Here is a 21,157-nt window from a genome sequence, read left to right on the forward strand (position 1 = left end):
AGCCTGTAGACTGTATGGCCTCATCCCCCCTCAGTGTGTTAATAATGGGTGTTTTACTGTGAAAGGCCAGGAAGGCCCATCCAGACTTCATCCTCCTCCCTGATGTGGGTCCATCTGACTGGAGGATGCTGTTAATTACCTGAGATTCATCCACTATGTATAAAATTCAAACTGTGTTTCATTCAGAGGAAAAATTCAGCTCCCTAATTCATTCTCAGTTTCTGAGTTACACTTCTCTCCATTCAGATTAACTTTTTTTGATTCAGTTATTTGTATCGCACATCTGTGACCTGGCATCAGGCAAAACAAAGTCGATTTTACAACAGCAACAAGCTTTTCATTCGTTACCTGGCATAAACACCTTCAAAACAAATAATTATTGGAAATACGACGTGGCCAGTGGTGTACGGTCCTGCTGACACACCGGGACAAATCCCAGAGAGCTGGAGTCACGTGACCCTATATATATACATATATATATTTATTTATTTATTTATCTTTTTTTTTTTGTACTTACTAACCACTACTACAACTGACAACCGAAACCCTCAAAACCAAACTGAGATTAAAATAAATGCTAAAGTAACTCAGGCACTCACATCCATCCATCCATCCATCTTCTCCCGCTTATCTGTTTCCGGGTCACGGGGGTGGCAGTTTGAGCACCGTCACCCAGATCACATTGCACCGATTAAGAATGAGCACTCACAGTGTTAATCCCAATTACAGTTTTTCAATGCAAGTTTTGTAAAATGAGGAAAATATTTAAATTGATTCAAAAAGCAGGGATTCAATCAACAGAAAAATGGGGGAAGGGAGACGTTGCAAGAACTCAAAACAACTATGTTTATTACAAACTGTAACTAGAGTTAAACTTGCACAGCTCTATGTATATACGTTGAGTGTTTGGGTATAAAATGGGCTGAAGAGTCACTTTGGAGTCGATACAGACAACAGAGAACAAACAGAAGGACTCACATCGCATGTTGAGCCAGTCAGACTTGAGGGGGGGTTTCAGGAATGATCCAGGACTGAGTAGACATGTCAGCAAAAGGCAAACGATGAAAGAAGGCTTCATCTATGAAGTTTATTAATATTCAGCCCTTTTACTTGTTATTTGCTGAGCAGAGCTGACCCCCAGAGCGCAGCAGGTTCGGTCTGGTTTGTCTGTCCCACTGTAAAGATGACAAACTGACCCGTATTTATCGCCCTATGAATGAATGGTATTTTCTTTTTTTCATGCAACGAGAGGACTCTGTGAAGCTGAGACACAGGCGTTCCCATTCAGCACCACTAAGGCCCTGAATGTGCCATGTCTGATGAGGTGAAGTGAATTCCTGTAAATCAAAGAGTAATTTTACTTGATTCATTCTGCACAGTCCTGATTATTCAACCCAAAAAAAAAAAATCGTGGCTCTATCCGTCACAAGTAGAGACTAATCACTGCTTATATGATCCAATTATCAGAGAATAGGATTTAGTCAAAATAAATGAAAACACAATTTTCTCCCTCTTCTCATTAAGCTGTGTTTAATTATTCAATGTGTGCGCTATCATTTTGAAACATGCCCGAAGTCCATTGGCAAATCTTCAGAGGGACTGTTTGAGCTTTTCAACAGGGATCCGGCTCCTCTGTGGGGCTGCCATGAAACTTCTCCCCTCCAAAGACATCGCTTATTTATAGATGGAGCAACGTAAAATGGGCCGATTTAAGGCTAGGAAACCGCTCTGTGGCCCCCTGCTGATGCTCCAGTGTCGTTCTCCAGCTGTGGTTCAGGAACCAGACCGGGTCAAAGAGGGAACTCAGGCTGATCAGAGATCATGGTTACTGTCCTGATGGAAAATGGTTTGCTCTGCGTGATACAAACAGAAAAACAAAGCTGAGTTATTTTGATGACGGATCCGTGAACGCACTCAAATGGAGGTGAACACCAGAACTGAGGTTGGTGGTGTAGAGGATGGAGGCCAGTCGCTTTCAGGAGTCGCCCTTTAGTCATCTGAAGCATTGAAAGTGTAACATATTGAAAATAACAGATAAATGCGGTACGTTTCCAGTATTATTCATAGACAGTTTGCCTTGAGATGGCTGTGTTGTAATAAATACAACTTACTTTACATAAAAAATTTGAAATCTGGCAGATTTCCTTCCTTACTGAGCCTACAGAAGCTATTGTTTACATCAAGGCTATTTGATCCATTTTGCTTTGTCTCTGTTATAAATACATCAAATTCAGTTACAAAAGAGGAAGAAGAAATCATAGTTTATTAATCCCTTCAGGGAAATTACTTCCCTGCATTGAGCCCATCCCATTCCATTCTTAACTACACAAAATAGCCAGTTGAGTGGCACGCAGGGAACTGGTTTGGGTCAAGGGTCATGCTCAGTGACCACCAGCAGTAACCTGTTGTGTAGTGGGATTTAAACCTGTGAACCTCAAACCCCAAGTCTGCTTCTCTAACCCCTTGTCTCTTCTCTAAGCTTCTCAGGTTAGTACTTTTTTTTTTTATTATAGATTCTTCCACAATATTTTTAATAAATGTTCCCCTGAACCCCTGATATTTTCAGGGCTTGCGGTGTGAAATACAGTGATGCATAAGAATGTTGAACAAAAACAGTACTGCTATTATTTCAATAATATTGAGCTTCTCACTGGCCTCAAGGTGAGAAGGTGACAGGATCAAATACTGGCTGGACCGTTCTTTGTGGAGTTTGCATGTTCTCAATGCGTGCTGTTGTTTTGTGATTTTTTTTAACAATATGTTGCTGAAACAAGGAAACCTGTCAAGCAAAATTTAATTGTACAGTAGTCATAATAACCTAGTAATACATATTTCAATTGAAGTGAAAGTACTGGGGAAGAGGGTCCTCATCCAATATGGCGGCCATGCTGAGGCGTCAGTTTATGAAACTCCACGTTTCTACTTATATCTTTTAGTCTTCATGTACATGGGGGTAGAAGTGGTGATGTGAGGAGCTGCTGTGAATGCTTTGCAGCCAGTCGTATAGTAATGAATAGTGATAAACGTGTGTTTTTCTGTTGCCGGAAGTGGCGCGGCGGAGGCGCCGTGTCCTCCCCTGTCCTCCCCCCTGGAAGCCTCATTCTGGGCGTTGTTGTTTGAGAGATCCTCCTGCCAGCTGCAACACTCCTTCAACTTTACCTACGGCTGTCCCTTCACGGTAAATACGTGTTTTAACGACTTTTACATGATTCATTTTATGTTAGAAAGCCTTGCAGTAGCGCAGCGTGCTAAAAAAAATATATCGAGTTGCCTGCATATTACAGATAACATGTTTCCCCCGTGTAGCCACGTTAGCTTGTAATGCTAAGGTAAATTAGCAGGTTTTGTAAACATGTCATTCCGTCTTTAATGCAGTTTCCGCCCCCGATTTACGGGCTTTTATCGGTTTTGCGGTCCTAACGGCACCGAGCAGCTGCAGCTAACCAGATGCTAACACACTTCAGCTGGTCTTTAGCGCACGTTAGCTCCCTTTAGCTCCGTTTAACATGCTCGTCTTAAAGTCCCTGGATTTGTTGTACGCCGTGCTAATAAATACTTCACGTAGTTGCATCTATTTTTCGCGACATGGGTGCGGCTGTGCATGTCTTTTCCATAACAGGAAGCATGGTTAGGCTCTGGGTGTGTCACTGATTAAAAAGTGGAAGTCAGGGTGGGTAAACATAGACTTGCTATTACATGACGGCTGATGGAGACAGCAGAGCGGCTTCACACCACTTTAACATGACAGCACCTCCTGAGTACATAGAGGGTCTTCTTCAAATGGTCTGGTTTCATTGAGATTATTGAGATACAGCTGACAAGTGGCACGAACTGATTTAATTGTGTGTTTATTACTGATAACTAAACAGCCATTCAGTGGAAAGCAAACCCCGCATTCATGATCATCAGATTGAGCACAGATGTTCCTGTTAAATGTTTAAATGCACTATAGGATCCATTACACTCGTTATTTTCTGCTCCCCTGTTTTCTGTGCTGTCATCAAGCTGAGATCTATAAAGCTCCCAAATACATGAAGCAGTAGTGTCATGGACGGGTTTGTTTAGGACAGCGCAATCCTGAAAATTAACCCAAAGTTTGCTCGAACAACCACAAGATATTGTTGCATTTGCAGGTAGCTGTTATAACTGTGTAATAGTGCACGTGAATTAAGAGTGCATAAATAACGCTTCAATCCGAGGAAGAGAAGGAAAACACCTTTAATCCACTGGAAAAACAGCCATGTCATATAAAAGTTAGCAGTTTTCATAAAAAACGACTGCAGAGTTCAGAAGCAGTCCAGTTTTTATTCGGTTTCCAGTTGCCTCAATGCAAAGATTTCTTAAATCAAGATAACGTGACTTCTTCAGTGACAAATTGAGTCGTAGCTTTGTGTTATTTATATCAGAAGACTGATTTAATGCTTCGATGGTGAGGCTGTTGGATCTGCTCTTCCTGAGTTTAAATAACAGTATAACAGAACTTTTAGTTCTCAAGAACAATACAGCTGGAAATGATCTGTATGTATGAGTCATGGAAACGTTAGAGAAACTTCTAAGTTTAGTAAAAACAACATTAAAGGGTTATATCCATATGTCACATTGCATCCAGCTGTTGTTCTAAGCAAAACTCAAACCATCTCAGATTCCCCGAGTTCTGATGCCCTCAGGTTTTCGGCATGTGGTGTGATAACTGCTATTTCCTCATACACTCAGAAGAGAATGAATTTTTATACGTTTGTGTTGCACCTCCTTCCACAGGACCGAAGATGTTTCTGACTAAGAAGCTCCTCGGTGGCCTCATCAATGTTGTCAGGTGAGAATCTGCACCAAGTTTCTGTCGAAGCTGAACTCACGTGTGTTTTAACGGCGTCTCTGCTCTTTTGTCTTCGTAGCAACATCGATCCGGCCATGTTCATGCCAGCTGAACCTGTAAGTACGGCCCGTTGAGTGTCGTGCCTCTTCTACATGATCATTATTTTCAAGGTTTGTGTCTCCTCTGTGCCGCAGCCTCCACCTCGCAGGCCCGCCGTGTACGCCGAGCAGCACGAGAGCGACGAGGAGAAACAGTTCCGCAGAGTCTTCCAGCAGCTGGCTGGAGACGTGAGTACCTTCAACACACGCGCTCACGTTTCTCAGTCGATACGGTTTCCGCCATTGTTGTGTTGCGTCCGTCACATTGAACGTTTGTCTCCCAGGACATGGAGGTGAGCCCCAACGAGCTGATGAACATCCTCAACAGAATTATATCAAAACGTAAGACCAGTTTCTTTTTGTTAGTTTCCACCGTTATTTCCTACTGCTTTGGCAAGAATCTGCCAATATAGTTTAAGACTTGACCAGTTTTAGGTTGTTAAATTAAACAAAACAACAACAACACATTATTTCTGGCCGATTCTTCATATACAAAGTCAGAGTGTGACATCGAGACATGAACTGGTAAAGTTGTTTAATAAACACGTTAAGTCTAGATTTATTTCCTTCTTTCTTCGGTCTGTTTGTCCATGCAAAATTAAACGTGATTAGTATGGATTAAAAATGAATGATATTTAATCGTGATTAATCAGATTTAATCCACAGCAACCGTAATTAATCAGCTAAAATTTTTGTTGATCATTTGACAGGACTAGTTTAAATTAATTAACTTATTTATTAATTACATATTTGAGAATTGTGTATAAGCATTACAGTGAGTGGATCTTAGCAGCAAGACACAATTTAGAAAGGCCTACAGGCCTACACACACAGCCACCCCCCACCCCCCCCAAAACATTATTGAATTGTAAGTCAAATTGTAATATCTGTCAGTCAAATCACAATTATATATCTTCTTCCTAAATATCCCAGCCATAAACAAAATGCAAATTTTAATGCAGTCAGAAGAGAGTTTTTATTTATTTTCAGTCCAACCTGAAACATGAAACTAATGACTGAATCAAGCCTGGGAAAGGAAACCTTAAAGTCATGAATATTAACATTACAACGAGTATAACATGTTTTAGTTCTCAACACTCTAAACTAAGTCTTTACATGAATCGGCAGGCGCGTCGGTGAACTTGTTTAATAAAGAGGGAGAAACGTCTAATTAGGAACCATCAAAACAAGAAAAAGGCGACCATATCATATTGGCTGCAATTCAAGTGAAAGTGGAATAAATAACCACTGTGGGAAATAATATCGACCTCGTCTACCTAATAGAGCTCATTCATCAACGTGGGCAGTTTTCTAAATGGGAATTAGAAAGTATCAGTACATCATCATCATCATCATCGATAATCTCACGATAAATATACCAATCACTTTGTTTTCCTCACTTCTACTTCTGACTCACGTTTCCTTCTCTATTGATATTATTTCTATTCTGACTGTGTTTGAGCCGTTTACGTACCGTAATGATCTCATAACTGACATTTATGAGAGTCGCAATAATCAGATCGAACACTTTTATATTCACTTGAGACACTTAATGATTGAAGAGTCAGTTCACATGTTTGCGTCAGTTATAATGTGGAGACCTGTTATATTCAACCCCTCTGATCTTGTTCTGAACATAAAGACACTAATGTGGGAGCTAACAGAAACTTTCTTTTAATCATCTTGAAACTCCTCTCTTTTCCACTTTTTGTGGACTTTTTGTGTTTTTTGTTTTTGTTTTTGTTTCGCTAAAGTTTTGAAAAATCTCACATTGAATTGGATTTCATGGTCAAAGCCGACTTCTCATACCAGCTGCTGTTATCTGATAAAACGTGTCACTTCATGCTGATTCCTGAATAATCTGATAACTGCAGGACCTGAATGAGTTTGTAACTGTCCGCGATTCTCGTGTTTTAGACGGGGACCTGAAGACGGACGGTTTCAGCATCGAGTCCTGCAGGAGCATGGTGGCGGTCATGGACGTATCCTTTCTGCACAGAAATCCACGGATCAATTTAAATATTGACTTAAAATGGGGGGAAATACTGTGTGGTCCCTCTCTCAGTTCCATTCTTGTGAAAATCCGCCTTCGACAAACACCGCTGATCCTCCGCTGTTGTTTGGTGAAGGTGAAGCCTCGTCCTTAACTCTGTTTCAGAGTGACAGCACCGGGAAACTCGGCTTCCACGAATTCAAATATCTGTGGAACAACGTCAAGAAATGGCAGGCGAGTGTGTGTCTGTGTGTGTTTTACAGTCATGTAGTGTTTGTGTGACTTATCTGCAGCAGAATGAACTCAGCAGAACTTGTTCTTCCAGCGTTTGGAGATTTAAACTGACTTGTGTTTTTACATAGATGCAAATGCATCCATAACGTTAACTTGGAATGATTTCCTCGTGTAGATGAAAACTGGAGCAGGATAACTTCTTTTTCTTTTCGCAACGTTCAGGGAATTTACAAGTCGTACGACGCAGACGGTTCTGGAGTCATCGGAGCAGACGAGCTGCCCGCCGCTTTCAGAGCTGCTGGTGAGGATCTTTTAATTGTCCGCATCTTGTTTTCAGTGTTTGCGTAACAATTTAGAAGACGCTGGTACAAGTTTGTAGAAACAGCCCGAGGTAAAGAGACTTCAAGCTGTGATGGGAAAAGTCTTTGATCGACTGTCTGCGGTTGCATGTTTGTGCAGGTTTTTAACACAGATGATATCTGTGTGGAAGTTTTAGAAGCCAGAAATTCAGATTATGAAATTAATGAGATGCCAGCTACTCACATGGTTTTATTTGTGTTTTATTTTGTGGGTTAATCAGGTTTACGTGACTATTAAAACATGCGCGTTGCAATGCAAGAAGAAACAAGAAGTTACTTTTCAGCCGAACCACTAATGAACCAGGAGTCCCTCTAAACTCTAAAAACACTTTAAGTTGTTAACGAGCTCTGTTACGACCTTCGATGAAGAATTGTTGAGCGACACGAAGCTGGAAGAGTTCACTGAGTCATTTCAAAGGCTTTCTTTACACGTCCACAGTTAGAGGAATTACTAACATATGATTGGTTTGACGCACATTTAATGGCCAAATAATACAGAGAAGTAGAAAATCCCTGCTCCAGAAATAAAATGAGTTTTTATTCCTGCGTCATGCAGATAAATAAAAGTCTGTCCATCAGAATTGGAGGTTTGTTTCTGAATAAACTGCTAAAGAGAGGACATGTGAATTCATGTATTCTCTGATGTCAGCAGCTCTGCTGACCCACAAATTACTGCAAGTTTGTGAGTGTAGGTTGTGATTAGAGGCGTGAACGTAGTTGGATAATATTCAGCTGCTGGTTGTTGACATTTAGGACGCAACCTTTTAATTTTCAGGTTGTGCTCTCGGCGTCTTCAGTGCAGGCAGGCGCTCCTGCTATCTGAGAGAAAAGCACATTTAAGACAGAATTTTATTTATTTCCTGCTCGTTTTGATCTGTGCTCGCTTTGTGTTTAAAGACACTTTTTTCTTTCTTTCTGTGGCGTAAAAACCTTATGAACGACGCCATCAGGTCAGATGTGAGGATAAGTTCAGCAGTGAACGACGGTGGCTTTCTGTGTGCGTCTCTTCCTGCAGGCTTCCCTCTCAATGACGAGCTCTTCCAGATGATCATTCGCAGATACAGCGATGAAAGCGGAAACATGGATTTCGACAACTACATCGGCTGCCTGGTGAGACTGGACGCCATGTGCCGTAAGTGTGACAGCTGCTTCCTGTAATGAATTTATTATTGTTTGTATTTTTATTTGTTTTTAAATCCATTCAGTGTTTTCTGTGTGGTTACACCGAACGTGTTGCTCTGTTTCAGGTGCCTTCAAAACCCTGGACAAGGGCAACAATGGGACCATCAAAATCAATGTGCAGGAGGTACGGTGACGTCACTCGTGGTTGAAGTTTCACCTGAACGTATTGATCCAGTCATTTGAGGTGCTGAGCTCTCTCTCTCTCTCTCTCTCTCTCTCTCTCTCTCTCTCTCTCTCTCTCTCTCTCTCTCTCTTCCAGTGGCTTCAGCTCACCATGTACTCCTGAGTCCACATCAACTTCCTCCTGCTTGTTTTATGGAACCACTTCATTCAATCTCCACACCGCAAAACATTTTCCCTCGTCATCCCAGCAGCTTCCCACAGAACTCAGCTCAGCTCTTCTGCGTGCAGATTTACTCTGAAATTTTACACGGTGTTGTAGGAATCTTTCCATTTCAATGTCAGCGAGAGGGAATCTAAAGGAGAGAAGCACAAACCTGCACGCAGAACGGCACCGGCAGCCGAGACCTGAACCTCGAGGACACGACCTGGATAAGTACGCATGATTCAGGCGCGTAACGATGATAGAAGAAGGTGTCGGCATCTCATTTATCTTCTGCCTTCAGTCTGCATGGAATTGAAAATAGCACGAGCGAAGGCAGGACATGTGAGACGCTCGGCACTGTGCATTTACTGAAAACCCAAATGTGAAAGCAGCTTTGCTTCTGTGGCTGGTCACACTCTTCATTTCTAAAACGGGAATCGTTTTTCCCCCCCTTATCTTTAAATCCACTCATTCACGTTTTCTGATGGACTCATGATCCTCCAGCTGGGACAGGAAGAGGTCAACAGTGTGAACCGGCAGCTTGGTCGGCTATATTTTGAAGAACGACCGGCCACCCGCACAGTCGCCTCCACCTGTTCCACATGGGTGGATCCTCCTCTGAACTATGTGGGTGTGTATTGACTGGCTGGCTGAGCTTCAGGCCTCTGCTGTCTGTCGCTTTCGCCCGTTGGGATGCAAAGCGCTGCGCTACCCGTCACGTCTCTACACAAACACGTAGCCGAGAAAAGAGTCTGATCAGCTGCAGAAACAGGATAAAACAATCTGTGTGAACCAGTCTGGTTATTTTGCATATCTGTGTGAAAACAGCCCCGAACCCCCTGCGAGTCATCGATATTTGTTCCTAATTAAAGGGAAATGTAATAGTAATGATGGTACACTGAGAACACAGCACAGGATGTGTTAATGATTAATTGTCTTCATCGTTCTCCACCAACGTTGCACTGTTAATGCATTACTATCAGGAATGTTTCCAACAGCCACCAAGGGGCTAAAAACATGTACAGTTACTTAAATCCTGAACTTTCTTTAAAGTGATCTAATACTATAGGTAGTTTAATATATCTGTATTCAGCATATCTAACCTTCTATTGCACATTAACAACCAAAGAGTCTGTTCCACATGAGCAGGATAAAACTGTGCCATTTAGTTTTGATGCACCCTCCTTTGTCTCAGTGCTCTTCATCAGAACCTGCAGACCAACGTGTGACCCTATGTTCAGTATATACACACACATGCCACTATGATGCACGCAGCCAGTAGTGAAGATGCCATTATTATTAAAGATTGTGTAAACCGTGTAGCGATTGTTGAACTGTTACTGAAAGTGCTTGGTGAAATAAATACGTGTGCCATATTTGGAATACAAACGTTCTCTTCTATGTGTTGCTGTGTTTGCCGTCGATTCACTTTGGGGAATTTAACTCTGTGATTTGTCACTTGGATCAACTAATTTAGCATCTCAGAGTTACTTAAGCAGGATGAGGAACATGCTTGGTGGCGTATCAGGTTAAGTCTTGATCCATGTCCATGGTGCACGTTTCAGTAACTTCCTGTATTGAAGGAAACGAATCAACACAGGAGTTGTAGATTTTCATGGAGGACTGACTTATGTGATGAACAATATTGTGAGTAAGATGAAGATGAAGCAGTTGCAGAGCTGTTGTCTCTCTGTCTTGCTCCCTGATGAAGCAGCAAGCTTCAGCTGACAATAACTTTCCTCCACGGTGCCACAGATAAATGGAACATGAATAAACGTAAACTTTGATTTCTAATCGCTTTGTGAATGTAGATGGTTTAGTTACTGCTTTTTCTGTTTAGAAGAGGTGTTCAGTTCTGTGTTACTGGTGATAAAGTATCCTCTTTTCATAAACACAAATCTGCACTATCATCACAACGGCAGCTCCATAGAACAAGACCCTTGACTCCCATCAGCCCCATGGAGCGCCATAATGGAGCCACACCGCTGCACTCTAGAAGTGGGATTGGTCAATGCGGAAAAGGAATTTACCCACGGAGATTAATAAAATATAATTAGTTTAGTTTTCAACACTTGATCCAAGTGAAGGTCGCTGTGCTGTGCTAGAGCCAATCACAGTTGCCTATTGTTGATGGCAGAGTATATATCTACACTTGACAGGTCACCAGTAACATGACCGGTATGGAATAGAAACAGATTTAACAATTCTTTGAAAAAAAATTAAACTAATTTGATGACATGGATCTTAGTGATGTATTAATAATTAGTAATATCTAAACTAATATGCAAACATATTTTTTAGGGGTTGAAATATTAGTTATGATCATTGCTCCACTTAAAATATATTTTACACCCTTGTTGATAAACCTTTCATTTATACACAGTCTTTAAATTCATAAACTTCACTGTCAAAGACTACTTATACTGTGTGTGTGTGAGTGTGTGTGTGTGTGTGTGGTTTCACTATCAGAGTCAAGTTAGCGCACCATACCAGCGCTCAACGTGCTCCTTCACAGTAAAATCTACTTTAATTTTAATGTACAACCTAAGTAAGTAAAACGTGCTTTACCATGTTGACCAAGCATCCATTGATATGGTCATAAATTGTAATTTAAACCAACCCGCAGGAGAACAGGATATTTGCATCTATCATCGTATTACTCCTTAACTTTTACCCTCTATAGTTTTATTTTCTAATCGCTTCACAGCGAACCGGAAGTAATTTTCCTGATGCTGTTGTCACAGTGGCTAGCTTGATGGTTGCTATCTGGACGCTAAGGAAGTTTATCATCTCGTTTCTGGACCGGAGCAGAACTCATTTGACTTTCGGGTACGTTCGCCGCCTCCGTAAACATTTCTGCCGTGATGCTGAACCAGTTGGAGGAATGTCGGAGAGCGCTCGGTGCTTCTATAGCCATTTGTAGCGTTAGCTAGCGGTGAGAGCTAACAAACCGAGCTTCTGTTGTGTAACGTGACAATAAAGCTAAACAGAACGCGCGAGGCAGCTTAGTGACATATAACTTTAATAAAATGAAGTGGGTGGTGTAGTTGTAGTCATCTCCGAGGCGAACAGAGAGCGGATTCGGCATGGCATGAAGCTAACTATGAGTAAAGCGAACATCGCCCATTGTTCATTCAGTGGCTGTTTGTGAGTCTGTCAGTGTTATGGTAACGATCCAGCTGCTGCTGCTGGCGCTACAGGTTACACAGGTAAACTACCATCTAATCTGTGGTACCTGTACAGGTAAACTACAATCTAATCTGTGGTACCTGTTCAGGTAAACTACCATCTAATCTGTGGGACCTGTACAGGTAAACTACCTTCTAATCTGTGGTACCTGTTCAGGTAAACTACCATCTAATCTGTGGGACCTGTACAGGTAAACTACCTTCTAATATGTGGTACCTGTACAGGTAAACTACCATCTAATCTGTGGTACCTGTACAGGAAACTACCCTAAAATCTGTGGTATTGTACAGGTAAACTACCCTCTAATATGTGGGACCTGTACAGGTAAACTACAATCTAATCTGTGGTACCTGTACAGGTAAACTGCCCTCTAATATGTGGGACCTGTACAGGTAAACTACCTTCTAATCTGTGGTATCTGTACAGGAAACTACCCTCCAATCTGTGGTACCTATACAGGAAACTACCCTAAAAACCTGTGGTATTGTACAGGTAAACTACCCTCCAATCTGTGGTATTGTTCAGGTAAACTACCCTCTAATCCAGGGGTGTCCAGCTCCGGTGTCCTGCATGTTTTAGTTCCTCTGCTTCAGCATACCTGAATCTAATGATGATGTCATCACCGTGGTTGTGAAAAAGCCCAATAACGAGACCCTCATTGCAGTCAGGTGTGCTGCACCTGGGAGAGCGTTAAACCATGCAGGACACAGGCCCTCCAGGACCGATTTTGGACACCCCTGCTCTAATCTATGGTAACTATACAGGTAAACTGTCCTCCAATCTGTGGTACCTGTACAGTAGAGATGCACCGATTCAGCTTTTTCAATTTCGATCCCGACGCTCTGGCTTTGAGTATCGGCTGATACCGATCCGATACCGTGGTTGACCTAAAATGCTATATACCTTTCCATGTAGAAAAGAAAATGAGTACAGCCACCATCAACCCTCACAACATTCACTTTTCAGACGTTAGGAACAGCGGTCAGACTGGTTGGAGTGGTCAGTGTAGAAAATAACGTCCACACAGCAGATTTTGTTCTTTGCTCCATGACATAAGACGTAGCTCAAGTCGCAAAAGATTTTCATCTCATCCATCTATTTTGATGATATCGGGCCGATATTTGATACAGATGTTGGAGATTGGTGCTTTCCTACTGTACAGGTGAAGTAAACTCCAATGAAAACATCTACCAGGTTAATTCATCATCGTTGCAGATAATTCAGATACCCTGCTCCGGTTATGGGCCTGGATTAGTACAGCAGCACTCTGTGGAAATACTGTGAAATAACCATACAGGAACCAGCGAGAAGGAGGTTCTTATTATCATTTCACATTACATGATCCAGTCCATCTCCCATCTGAGTTGTTGACGTTGTTCTGTCCCCTTCGTAGAAAAACACAAAGTATAAAGCATCCATCAAGTCAGTATTCCTCCTGCAAACACTGCAAGTCAGGTTGAAAAACTCAATCCTTGGTTGATCGGACCAGCACGTCGTCTCTCATCCCCTCGGTCATCCAGATGTTTTGTGGTAAACTTCATGAGGAACCTCTGATGAGCAGCAGAACTTCAGTCCATTATAACATGTTGTGTTTCCAGTGTTCCTCTTAATGACTGTGGTGCCTTCAGATCAATAACAAGCTACTTCCCTCTTCATTTTTTAAATATATATATATATATGAAGATAACAAGCTGAGATTAGGAATATAGTTCCATTATAAGTTGTACACTGTACGAGGTAGATTTCATTAGCGCAGGACGCTTGAGTTTTACTGAACATGGAGCTCTTCACCAAGTCAAAGGTTACTACAGTGACAGTGTAGTTCAGTATATAAGAATAATGTTATCCTGTACGTCATCTGTGCCTCCCTCCCAAATGCTTTCATTTGAATTTGAATTTCGAATAGTTAACCTCCTCAGGAATCTAAGAACTGTTGTTTGCTTGACCATGACATCGCGTTTTACTGCATTTCTATTGGTGGTTAGCAGCCAAAGATTTCTGACGCTGTCAAAAAAAAAAAATCTCTGTCGGTCTGTGAACACGTAACCGAGACGTCAGTCATCCATGAACCAGTTTCACTTTCCAGTAGAAGACCACAAACGTTAGGCCACGATCAACAACATCATCACTATTGCTTATCCTTTATCTGAGATGGGGAAACAAGCGCACGGGGTAGAGCTGCCATAAAGGCAGAGAATTAAAGGTGGATAAATACTCAACAAGAACAGAGAGACTTTGTTTTGTCACGGTAGAAAGAACAACGACAAAGTCACTTCTGACTAAAAGTTTTCAGCAGAAATCTGAATGAGAGGCCTGTTGGCTTTTCTATGTTAATCTAAATTAATCCCATGTGGGGAAATTCCTTTTTCTGCTTTGACCCATTAGTGGCCAGCCACATTACGGCGCTCCGAGGAGCCGGTCAGGGTCAGGGGTCTCGCTCAGGTACTCAGAGTGGTGACCGAACCTGAGAACGTCTGATCCCAATTCCACCGCTCTAACTTGTAGGCCACCACTTCCTGCCTAAACGTTTTGACCAATCTCAACAATGTCATGTGGAAAACAAGCTGTGCAAATTCCCAGAACTGTTTCTGTTCTTTCAGAGTATGTATTGATGATAGATTGTGTATCACTCTAGAGGGGTGTCCATTACTTACTTCACTTAATCAAATACAAATCCTTACTTGTTTTTACAATGTGCTTTTTCTAAGTTTTCTTGTTGGAATTGTCTTTATCTGACTGGTAAACCAACCGCACTTTTAAAAACGGTCTCCACTGTACCTTCCTCACTTGCATTCAAGTTTAACTTTGTCGTTTCCTTTCTGTTGATCCTCTCATGAACAGCTGGAGAAGTCTGACGAGCAGCAGACGCTACGGAGTAGAGGACTACCTGCCGACTCTGTGTGTTGACAATGTCTTCACCGATCTACTACAGCCAAGACAGTGTGATCCGCTTCAAGAAGAGAAAGGCCCGTTTCTCCTTCAGTGAAGTCCACATTCTGTTGGATGAAGTGAGGAAGCACCGGATGGTCGTTGTTGGTATGTATGTGCTCGTCCATGTGGGAGGAGTTTGTACTTTAAGGTTTTATGGTGTCAGGAAGTGATCAGGGGATTCAACTTCAGCGGGAAGGTATAAACGTACAGGATGATAGAAATTGGAATATGGCCGTTGAATGTCAACACACTCTTTCCCCCCACAGGCAAATTCAACCGCGGCGTGCCAACGGACATGAAAAAGCAAACCTGGGCGGAGATCACGGCGCGCGTCAACGAGATCGGGGAGTGCCAGCGCGAGGTCATGGAGGTCGTCAAGAAGTGGTCGGACCTGAAGTGCGACACCAAGCGGAAGGTGGCGGCCATGCAGGCGGGGACGGTGCCCAACAGGGGCATCAACTCGCGTTTGTCTCGAGACCTCAATCCCACGGAGAAGATCGTGCTCCAGATCCTGGAGATGGGCGCGGTGGACGAGAGCACCGGCGACTTCGGTCCGCTGGGGGATGATGACGACGTTCCAGACGACGAGGAAGAGATGGATGACGACGATTTGATGAAGATGCAGAGCTCACCACCAAACGGCGGCTCAGAAACGGGGTCCACGCCTCTACCGTCTTCGTCCACCATGAGTGGAAACACACAGACGGGTAGGGCAGAAGATCAGACACTGCCGGTCAGGATCACACATCCTGCATTTTTATTTCTAGAATTAAGAGTGTTTTTGCAGAAAAGGGCAAATTAATCTTTTTCTCACATTCTCGCAAATACACAAAACATTCCTGACACTGCCATTCCGACTGGGATTTGAACCAGGACCTAGTTGCTGTGAAGAACGAGCGCTAACCACTGCACCACCACATGTCTTTTTGCAGGATAAATAAGAAAATACTATGGGGGCATTATTATGGTAAAATCGTTTGTCAATGCGTCTGGAGAGTTGTCTGTATCTGTCTGCCTTGTCAAAGTAAAAGTTGTCAATAATTCAGCTCATTTTATCACCAAAAGGTTTTCATGTACAAGTATTGATTTCTTCTGTCGTTTAAAAAAAAAACCAAAAAACAACGTGAATTTGTCACACTGTCTGTGATTTTGATTTTAATATATTCATGCATTTTTGGCGTTCACTCATTGATTTAGTCACTTTGAACATTTCTGACTCTACAAAGTTGTTTTTTGCAAGTAACTATGAAAATATACTAAAGTTTTTTTCTTAGTAATCAGGGTTGCCAGTAATTATGACCAGAACTGCACCGCTTCATTTTACAGTACCACAACTACTTGCCACCTTCCTTGGAATCTGTTTGGAGCTTTTAACTTAGTAATGTTTGTTTTTGTTTTAAGAGTGTAACGGTTCTGAATGTTTCAGGAGACGCGTCACAGACTGATTTGGACGGACAAGAAGAAGCACCTCCAACAGACGGTGAGCAGTCTTGAAACCAGGACTTTTTTCTTCTTTAACGAACAGTATTTGTCCGATCCTATTGAAATAAAGAGGTCATACTATGCAAAATTCCCTTTCTAAAAGTTTTTCTAAAATTAATAATCGTCCCCGTACCTGGACTGACGTCCCAGAAGTGAAGACAGTCTGTCCTCTCTGTCCCTGGCTTGTTTCAGGTTTTAAAAAGTGTGTTGCTCCAACCAGCCAATCAGAAATCAAACCCTATATAGTGTCATCGGGGGTTTAGCCAATCCCAATCAAGGTAGGCCCTCCCTTTGACTCCTCCCACAATTAGGCAGCTCTGCTCTGGCACTGTTGTAAAAAAAAAAAAAGAAGTGAAAACACTAATAAAAAGATAAAAAAAATTTAACTAAAAGGCAACACTCCCTCTAATATGACCACATGTGCTTGTCTTGAAGAAATGTTGGAATCTGTGTTGATGCTTTAAATGAGGTGTTTTATTTTCCTAATTACAAACTGTACTCCCGTAGAGCTCAGTCTGAAATCTGACTTCTTTTCCTCCTTTTCTCACCTCTTGTCTCTCTTTGCTCTAAGCTTCACATGAAAGTTCATTGTACTTGTACAATGACAATAAAGTTTGATTGATTAATTCAGGTCATCCAACGTCACCTTACAGGGAATAGGAAAGAGTTCGGAAGTGGATGAAAGCATTATGAAGTGAAGGAAGCTCCTAATCAGATAAGATCTTGAATTGTTTACAGCTTTTTAGAGATATGAGATAGGAAGTGTGTGGCGAGAACGTGGACGGTTGGATGATGGACTGATTGTTGAGTGAAGCAACCTGCTTCACTCAGAATGTGTAATGGAAGTAATGGAAAATACATCACACACTCCTGGATTATTAACATATTTGTGTTCTTCTTATAATTTAGGAGTGAAGTTTAATCTATATACATCAGAGTTCCTATAGAAGAGACAGAAAACACTGATGTCCTGTTTTCCTTTGGTCCTCAGAAATGGAGCCCATATTTCCAGACTCGGACGAGGACCAGAGGGACGACCTGCTTCCTTCAACTCAGACGACTAAACCACCAGAGGATCACCAAGTCAACAACGGCGTCCAGAAAGAGGCCCCTCCCCCTCCACCTCCCCCTCCCCGGATGCCGTCCCGGCCGCCGGCGCCGTCGGAAGCGCTCCCCGCGGGCGGCCCGTCGCCGCAGAGCTCCAGGGACAGCATGCTGCAGAACGCCTCGCTCAGCCTGCAGGAGCAGCACGCCACCAACGTCCTGCTGGAGACCGTGTCGCGCTCGCTGGAGCTGCTGTCCGAGTCGGTGCAGCAGCTGGCCGAGACGCAGCAGGAGTTCGTGCGCGAGTCGCTGCAGCTCCAGCGGGAGACGGTGCAGGTTCTCAGAGACTTCACGGGCGGCGCCATCGCGCTCATGCACGACAAACTGAACGGCCGGCCGGCGTTATAACGGCGTGACGTCCCACGTCTCCTCAAGTTGCAACACTGACTCCGTACACGTCCTTCAGGCGCAGGAACGCGGGAATGTCCATTCCTCTGGACTCTTTGATAGTGCTCAACAGATTTTCTGTGCTTTTATTTTGAAGCTGTCTGTAGGAACATGTTAGAGCTGGTGTTGCTGTCTGTGCAGCTACATGGACTGGGATTAGTAAAATACCCAATGTTAGCCATGAAAAAGGCCTGGATGAACTTTTGTTTTTCTTTTGCTACTGGAAGTGAGACTCATACACTTAAATTTTTTTTTTTATTAACAAAACACCACATTTTAAGCTTTTCCAACCTTTTACTCATGCAAACTTCTTTTTTCAAACGGTTTTAACGACGCGCTGTGTGTTCTTCATGTCCTGCTCCGGGTCTCTTTCAGTTCCTGAGATGATCACATGCACTGTAACGGGAGTGGACGTCTGCACCTGACCATTATATGGTTCTTATGTCAGAGAGAAACACCTGTGTGTTTGGTTGTGAGTGAAAATTTTGTGGTTGTCTGACTGTTTTTTTTTTTTTTTTTTTTTTTACAGTGCAAAAACACTTGAATGGAAAAGTTCCAGTGAGTTCTTCCAAATAAATTCCTCATGTAATTAAGACGGGTGTCATGTCTCTTCAATGAAAGCCGAAGTTACTCGTTTCTTTATAAACTGCTTTAGAACAGCGACAGTACAGACCTAAAGGCCTCAAAATGCAAAAGTTCATCATCACATTTTATTTGAAACTACAAGTGTAAAGACACTTTCTAGAATCTCGAGCAAAAACGGGGAAAAACTACACACTGCTGTGATTTTAAAGGCTCCTGCGTTTGTATGACGGTGAGAATAAACTTTGTGATGTTTAACATTTTCTACATCTTAGGTATTCAACCGACTCAGGACATTCGGGATGTTGGTGCGTTGCAGGGCCTCTGAAGCTGCAGCAGGGGGCGCTGCTGCACAGTTGGAGGGACAACAGAGCGCTGAGGGGGGGCAGTAACGCCTGTGTGGGGGTGTTAACCGGTTCAGAAGCACTTTCATATCATAGTTCTTTCTCAAAAATGAAAAAAAAAAAGTATAAATAGATAAATCTGAAGAAATTCGTTTAAAATAACTTTTTCTTATATGTAAGTATAATCTGCATATATTTATTCCACATCCATGCTTTTATATTAAACACTAGAGTGCCAGCTTCGCATTAAAGACTCTTCTGACGTTGTGTTATTTTCTGGTTATGTTCTCCTTTGATGGTTTTTAGTTAAATGCTGATTCGTGAAGACTTTTCTTTCTGTGGACGTGAGAAAGAAACGATCATCATGTTGGAAATCATCTCTCTTTTGAATTTGTTCAGATTGTGTCTGAAGAGATTTCTCAAATAATCCCTCTTTTGGGATTATTTCAAGTTAAACCAACTGTAACTTGACTTACCTCTAGTTACAGCTGGTTAAAACCTCCAGAACTGAACCAGCTGGTTAGTGAGAGTCAACAGAACTGTCACACCTACGACGCTGCACCGCAGCCGTTTTGTCTGTTTTTACTAAAGTAGTTTCTCATTTTTTAAATGAGGATTTCTTCTTAGAAATGAAGTGGCGAGCTGGTAGAATAAAGACTGAAGGTCGCCTGCCTCCTGTGTTTACCTGTCTGTGTCTGTGTTTGTGTTTCCAGCAGGGTCGTCTGTTCCCTGCACACCTGCTGCTTATCAGCTCACCTGTCTGTCCCACCTGCCTCACCTGCAGGACATCAGCTCACCTGTCTGTCCCACCTGCCTCACCTGCAGGACATCAGCTCACCTGTCCAACGCTTCTCTTCTCTTCTCTTCTCTTCTCTTCTCTTCTCTTCTCTTCACTTCCACAAGTTAAAAACAACAACAACTGCCATTATATCTGATTTGGAGACTGAAGAAGACGCCATCTTCCTCCTTGAATATAAAGCTGAGTAGTGCTGGATGCTACTGTGGTGGTGGTGGTGGTGGTGGTGTGGAGGGAAGGGGGGGGGGCGGTCACTCTTAATTACAATCAGACAGAAATAGTTACACACACACACACACACACACACACACACACACACACACACACACACACACACACACACAGAAAGAGGGATCGTTAAGTCAAACTGCATTGTTCCTATGCGACGCCCCCAACACACACACACACACACACACACACGCTCAGGGCTGGTTAAACAGCTGCCAGGGCCGGGCCGGCGTGCTGCAGCAGGCGGGGGGGGGGGGCCGGGGCGAGGACAGAGGGGGGATCCAGCGGGAGCTCAACAATCTGCTAGGGTTTCCTCCGTTGCTGAAGGCAGGGGGCAGCATCATTGTGTCTGGCTGAGGTGGGGGGGGGGGCTGCAGGGTCCCTGAATAAGCAGCTGTATTCACATTGTGTGGGGGTCTTTTACCTTCGCTTCTTTCCAGGGGCCCTTAAACCTGAGACTTAATCCTCTCTGAAAAGCTATTATTCACTCTGAGTGCCCATAAAACTGTATTCTGCTGCCTGGAGCCCCCCCCCCCCCCCCCCCCCCCCCCGCTGCCTCGGCTCTCTTCAGAGGGACACACCACTTTGTCCGTGTTACTCAGAGGGTGAATATTCACACTAAATCTGCAGCTGATTCTGTTCACCTCATAAATGCCTTCATAGGCTGCATTTCTCTGTTTTCCGGGTTTATGTGACTGAATCTGATGCTGCAGGTCAACAGACGATAAAACGTCACCAGGAACAGACTCTCACTTCAACACAAGAGCATCACATTTATACTGAAGACAGTTGTTTGAAAAAAACAAACCAAAAATGCACCATCATGATATTTGCCCCGGTTTTCCATATCTGAGAGTTTTTCCATGTTTTTGTGAAGTTGGTTGACATCTGGAGGAAAAGGGTGAAATTCTGAGCGGCACAATGCAAAGTGGAGAAAATCTATCCATCGATCTGCCCCAGTGTGGGTCTATATGGAGGTTCCCTCCCCCTTTCTACTGCCCCGGCTGACCCCCCGTGCCCTTTTCCTTTTCTTCAGTTTTCACCCCCACCTGTTCCCACCCCCCCTCTTTCATCTCCCATCTGCCGCTGCAGGGCCCGGCCCGGGAAGGT

General features: G+C 43.0%; 2 protein-coding genes across 4 annotated transcripts; both read left to right on the forward strand.

The window, feature by feature from the left end:
* Positions 1-2,850: 2,850 nt before the first annotated feature.
* capns1a (calpain, small subunit 1 a) lies at positions 2,851-10,795 on the forward strand. Its single transcript, XM_080483054.1, has 11 exons — positions 2,851-3,178; positions 4,759-4,813; positions 4,893-4,929; positions 5,008-5,100; positions 5,196-5,253; positions 6,829-6,893; positions 7,070-7,138; positions 7,361-7,439; positions 8,513-8,629; positions 8,745-8,803; positions 8,939-10,795. The coding sequence occupies exons 2-11, from the start codon at positions 4,767-4,769 to the stop codon at positions 8,963-8,965; spliced, it is 651 nt and encodes a 216-aa protein (XP_080339180.1). The 5' UTR covers positions 2,851-3,178; positions 4,759-4,766; the 3' UTR covers positions 8,966-10,795.
* A 937-nt stretch (positions 10,796-11,732) lies between these two features.
* On the forward strand, positions 11,733-18,688 carry LOC308121416 (uncharacterized protein). 3 transcript variants are annotated; one of them, XM_080482643.1, is made up of 5 exons: positions 11,733-11,833; positions 15,035-15,229; positions 15,391-15,831; positions 16,551-16,604; positions 17,598-18,688. In XM_080482643.1, exons 2-5 carry the CDS (start codon positions 15,103-15,105, stop codon positions 18,056-18,058), a joined length of 1,083 nt encoding a protein of 360 aa, XP_080338769.1. In that variant the 5' UTR covers positions 11,733-11,833; positions 15,035-15,102; the 3' UTR covers positions 18,059-18,688. The 3 variants fall into 3 exon arrangements, with proteins under 3 accessions (XP_080338769.1, XP_080338767.1, XP_080338768.1); XM_080482641.1 differs by having other exon boundaries at positions 15,391-15,857; positions 17,598-18,682; XM_080482642.1 differs by lacking the exon at positions 11,733-11,833 and adding an exon at positions 13,586-13,723 and having other exon boundaries at positions 15,391-15,857; positions 17,598-18,682.
* Positions 18,689-21,157: the final 2,469 nt, after the last annotated feature.

The sequence above is a fragment of the Lipophrys pholis genome (assembly GCF_963383615.2).
Source record: "Lipophrys pholis genome assembly, chromosome: 16".
In the NCBI taxonomy this organism is placed as follows: Eukaryota; Metazoa; Chordata; class Actinopteri; order Blenniiformes; family Blenniidae; genus Lipophrys; species Lipophrys pholis.

Bases quoted from the DNA above. Each gene is read 5' to 3' on its own strand.
- LOC308121416 (XM_080482641.1), top strand. From the start codon at position 15,103: ATGTCTTCACCGATCTACTACAGCCAAGACAGTGTGATCCGCTTCAAG. The intron at 15,230-15,390 runs GTATGTATGTGC...TTCCCCCCACAG, and splicing joins GCACCGGATGGTCGTTGTTG to GCAAATTCAACCGCGGCGTG. The intron at 15,858-16,550 runs GTCAGGATCACA...TGAATGTTTCAG, and splicing joins CAGAAGATCAGACACTGCCG to GAGACGCGTCACAGACTGAT.
- capns1a (XM_080483054.1), top strand. From the start codon at position 4,767: ATGTTTCTGACTAAGAAGCTCCTCGGTGGCCTCATCAATGTTGTCAG. The intron at 4,814-4,892 runs GTGAGAATCTGC...TTGTCTTCGTAG, and splicing joins GGCCTCATCAATGTTGTCAG to CAACATCGATCCGGCCATGT. The intron at 4,930-5,007 runs GTAAGTACGGCC...TCTGTGCCGCAG, and splicing joins TGTTCATGCCAGCTGAACCT to CCTCCACCTCGCAGGCCCGC.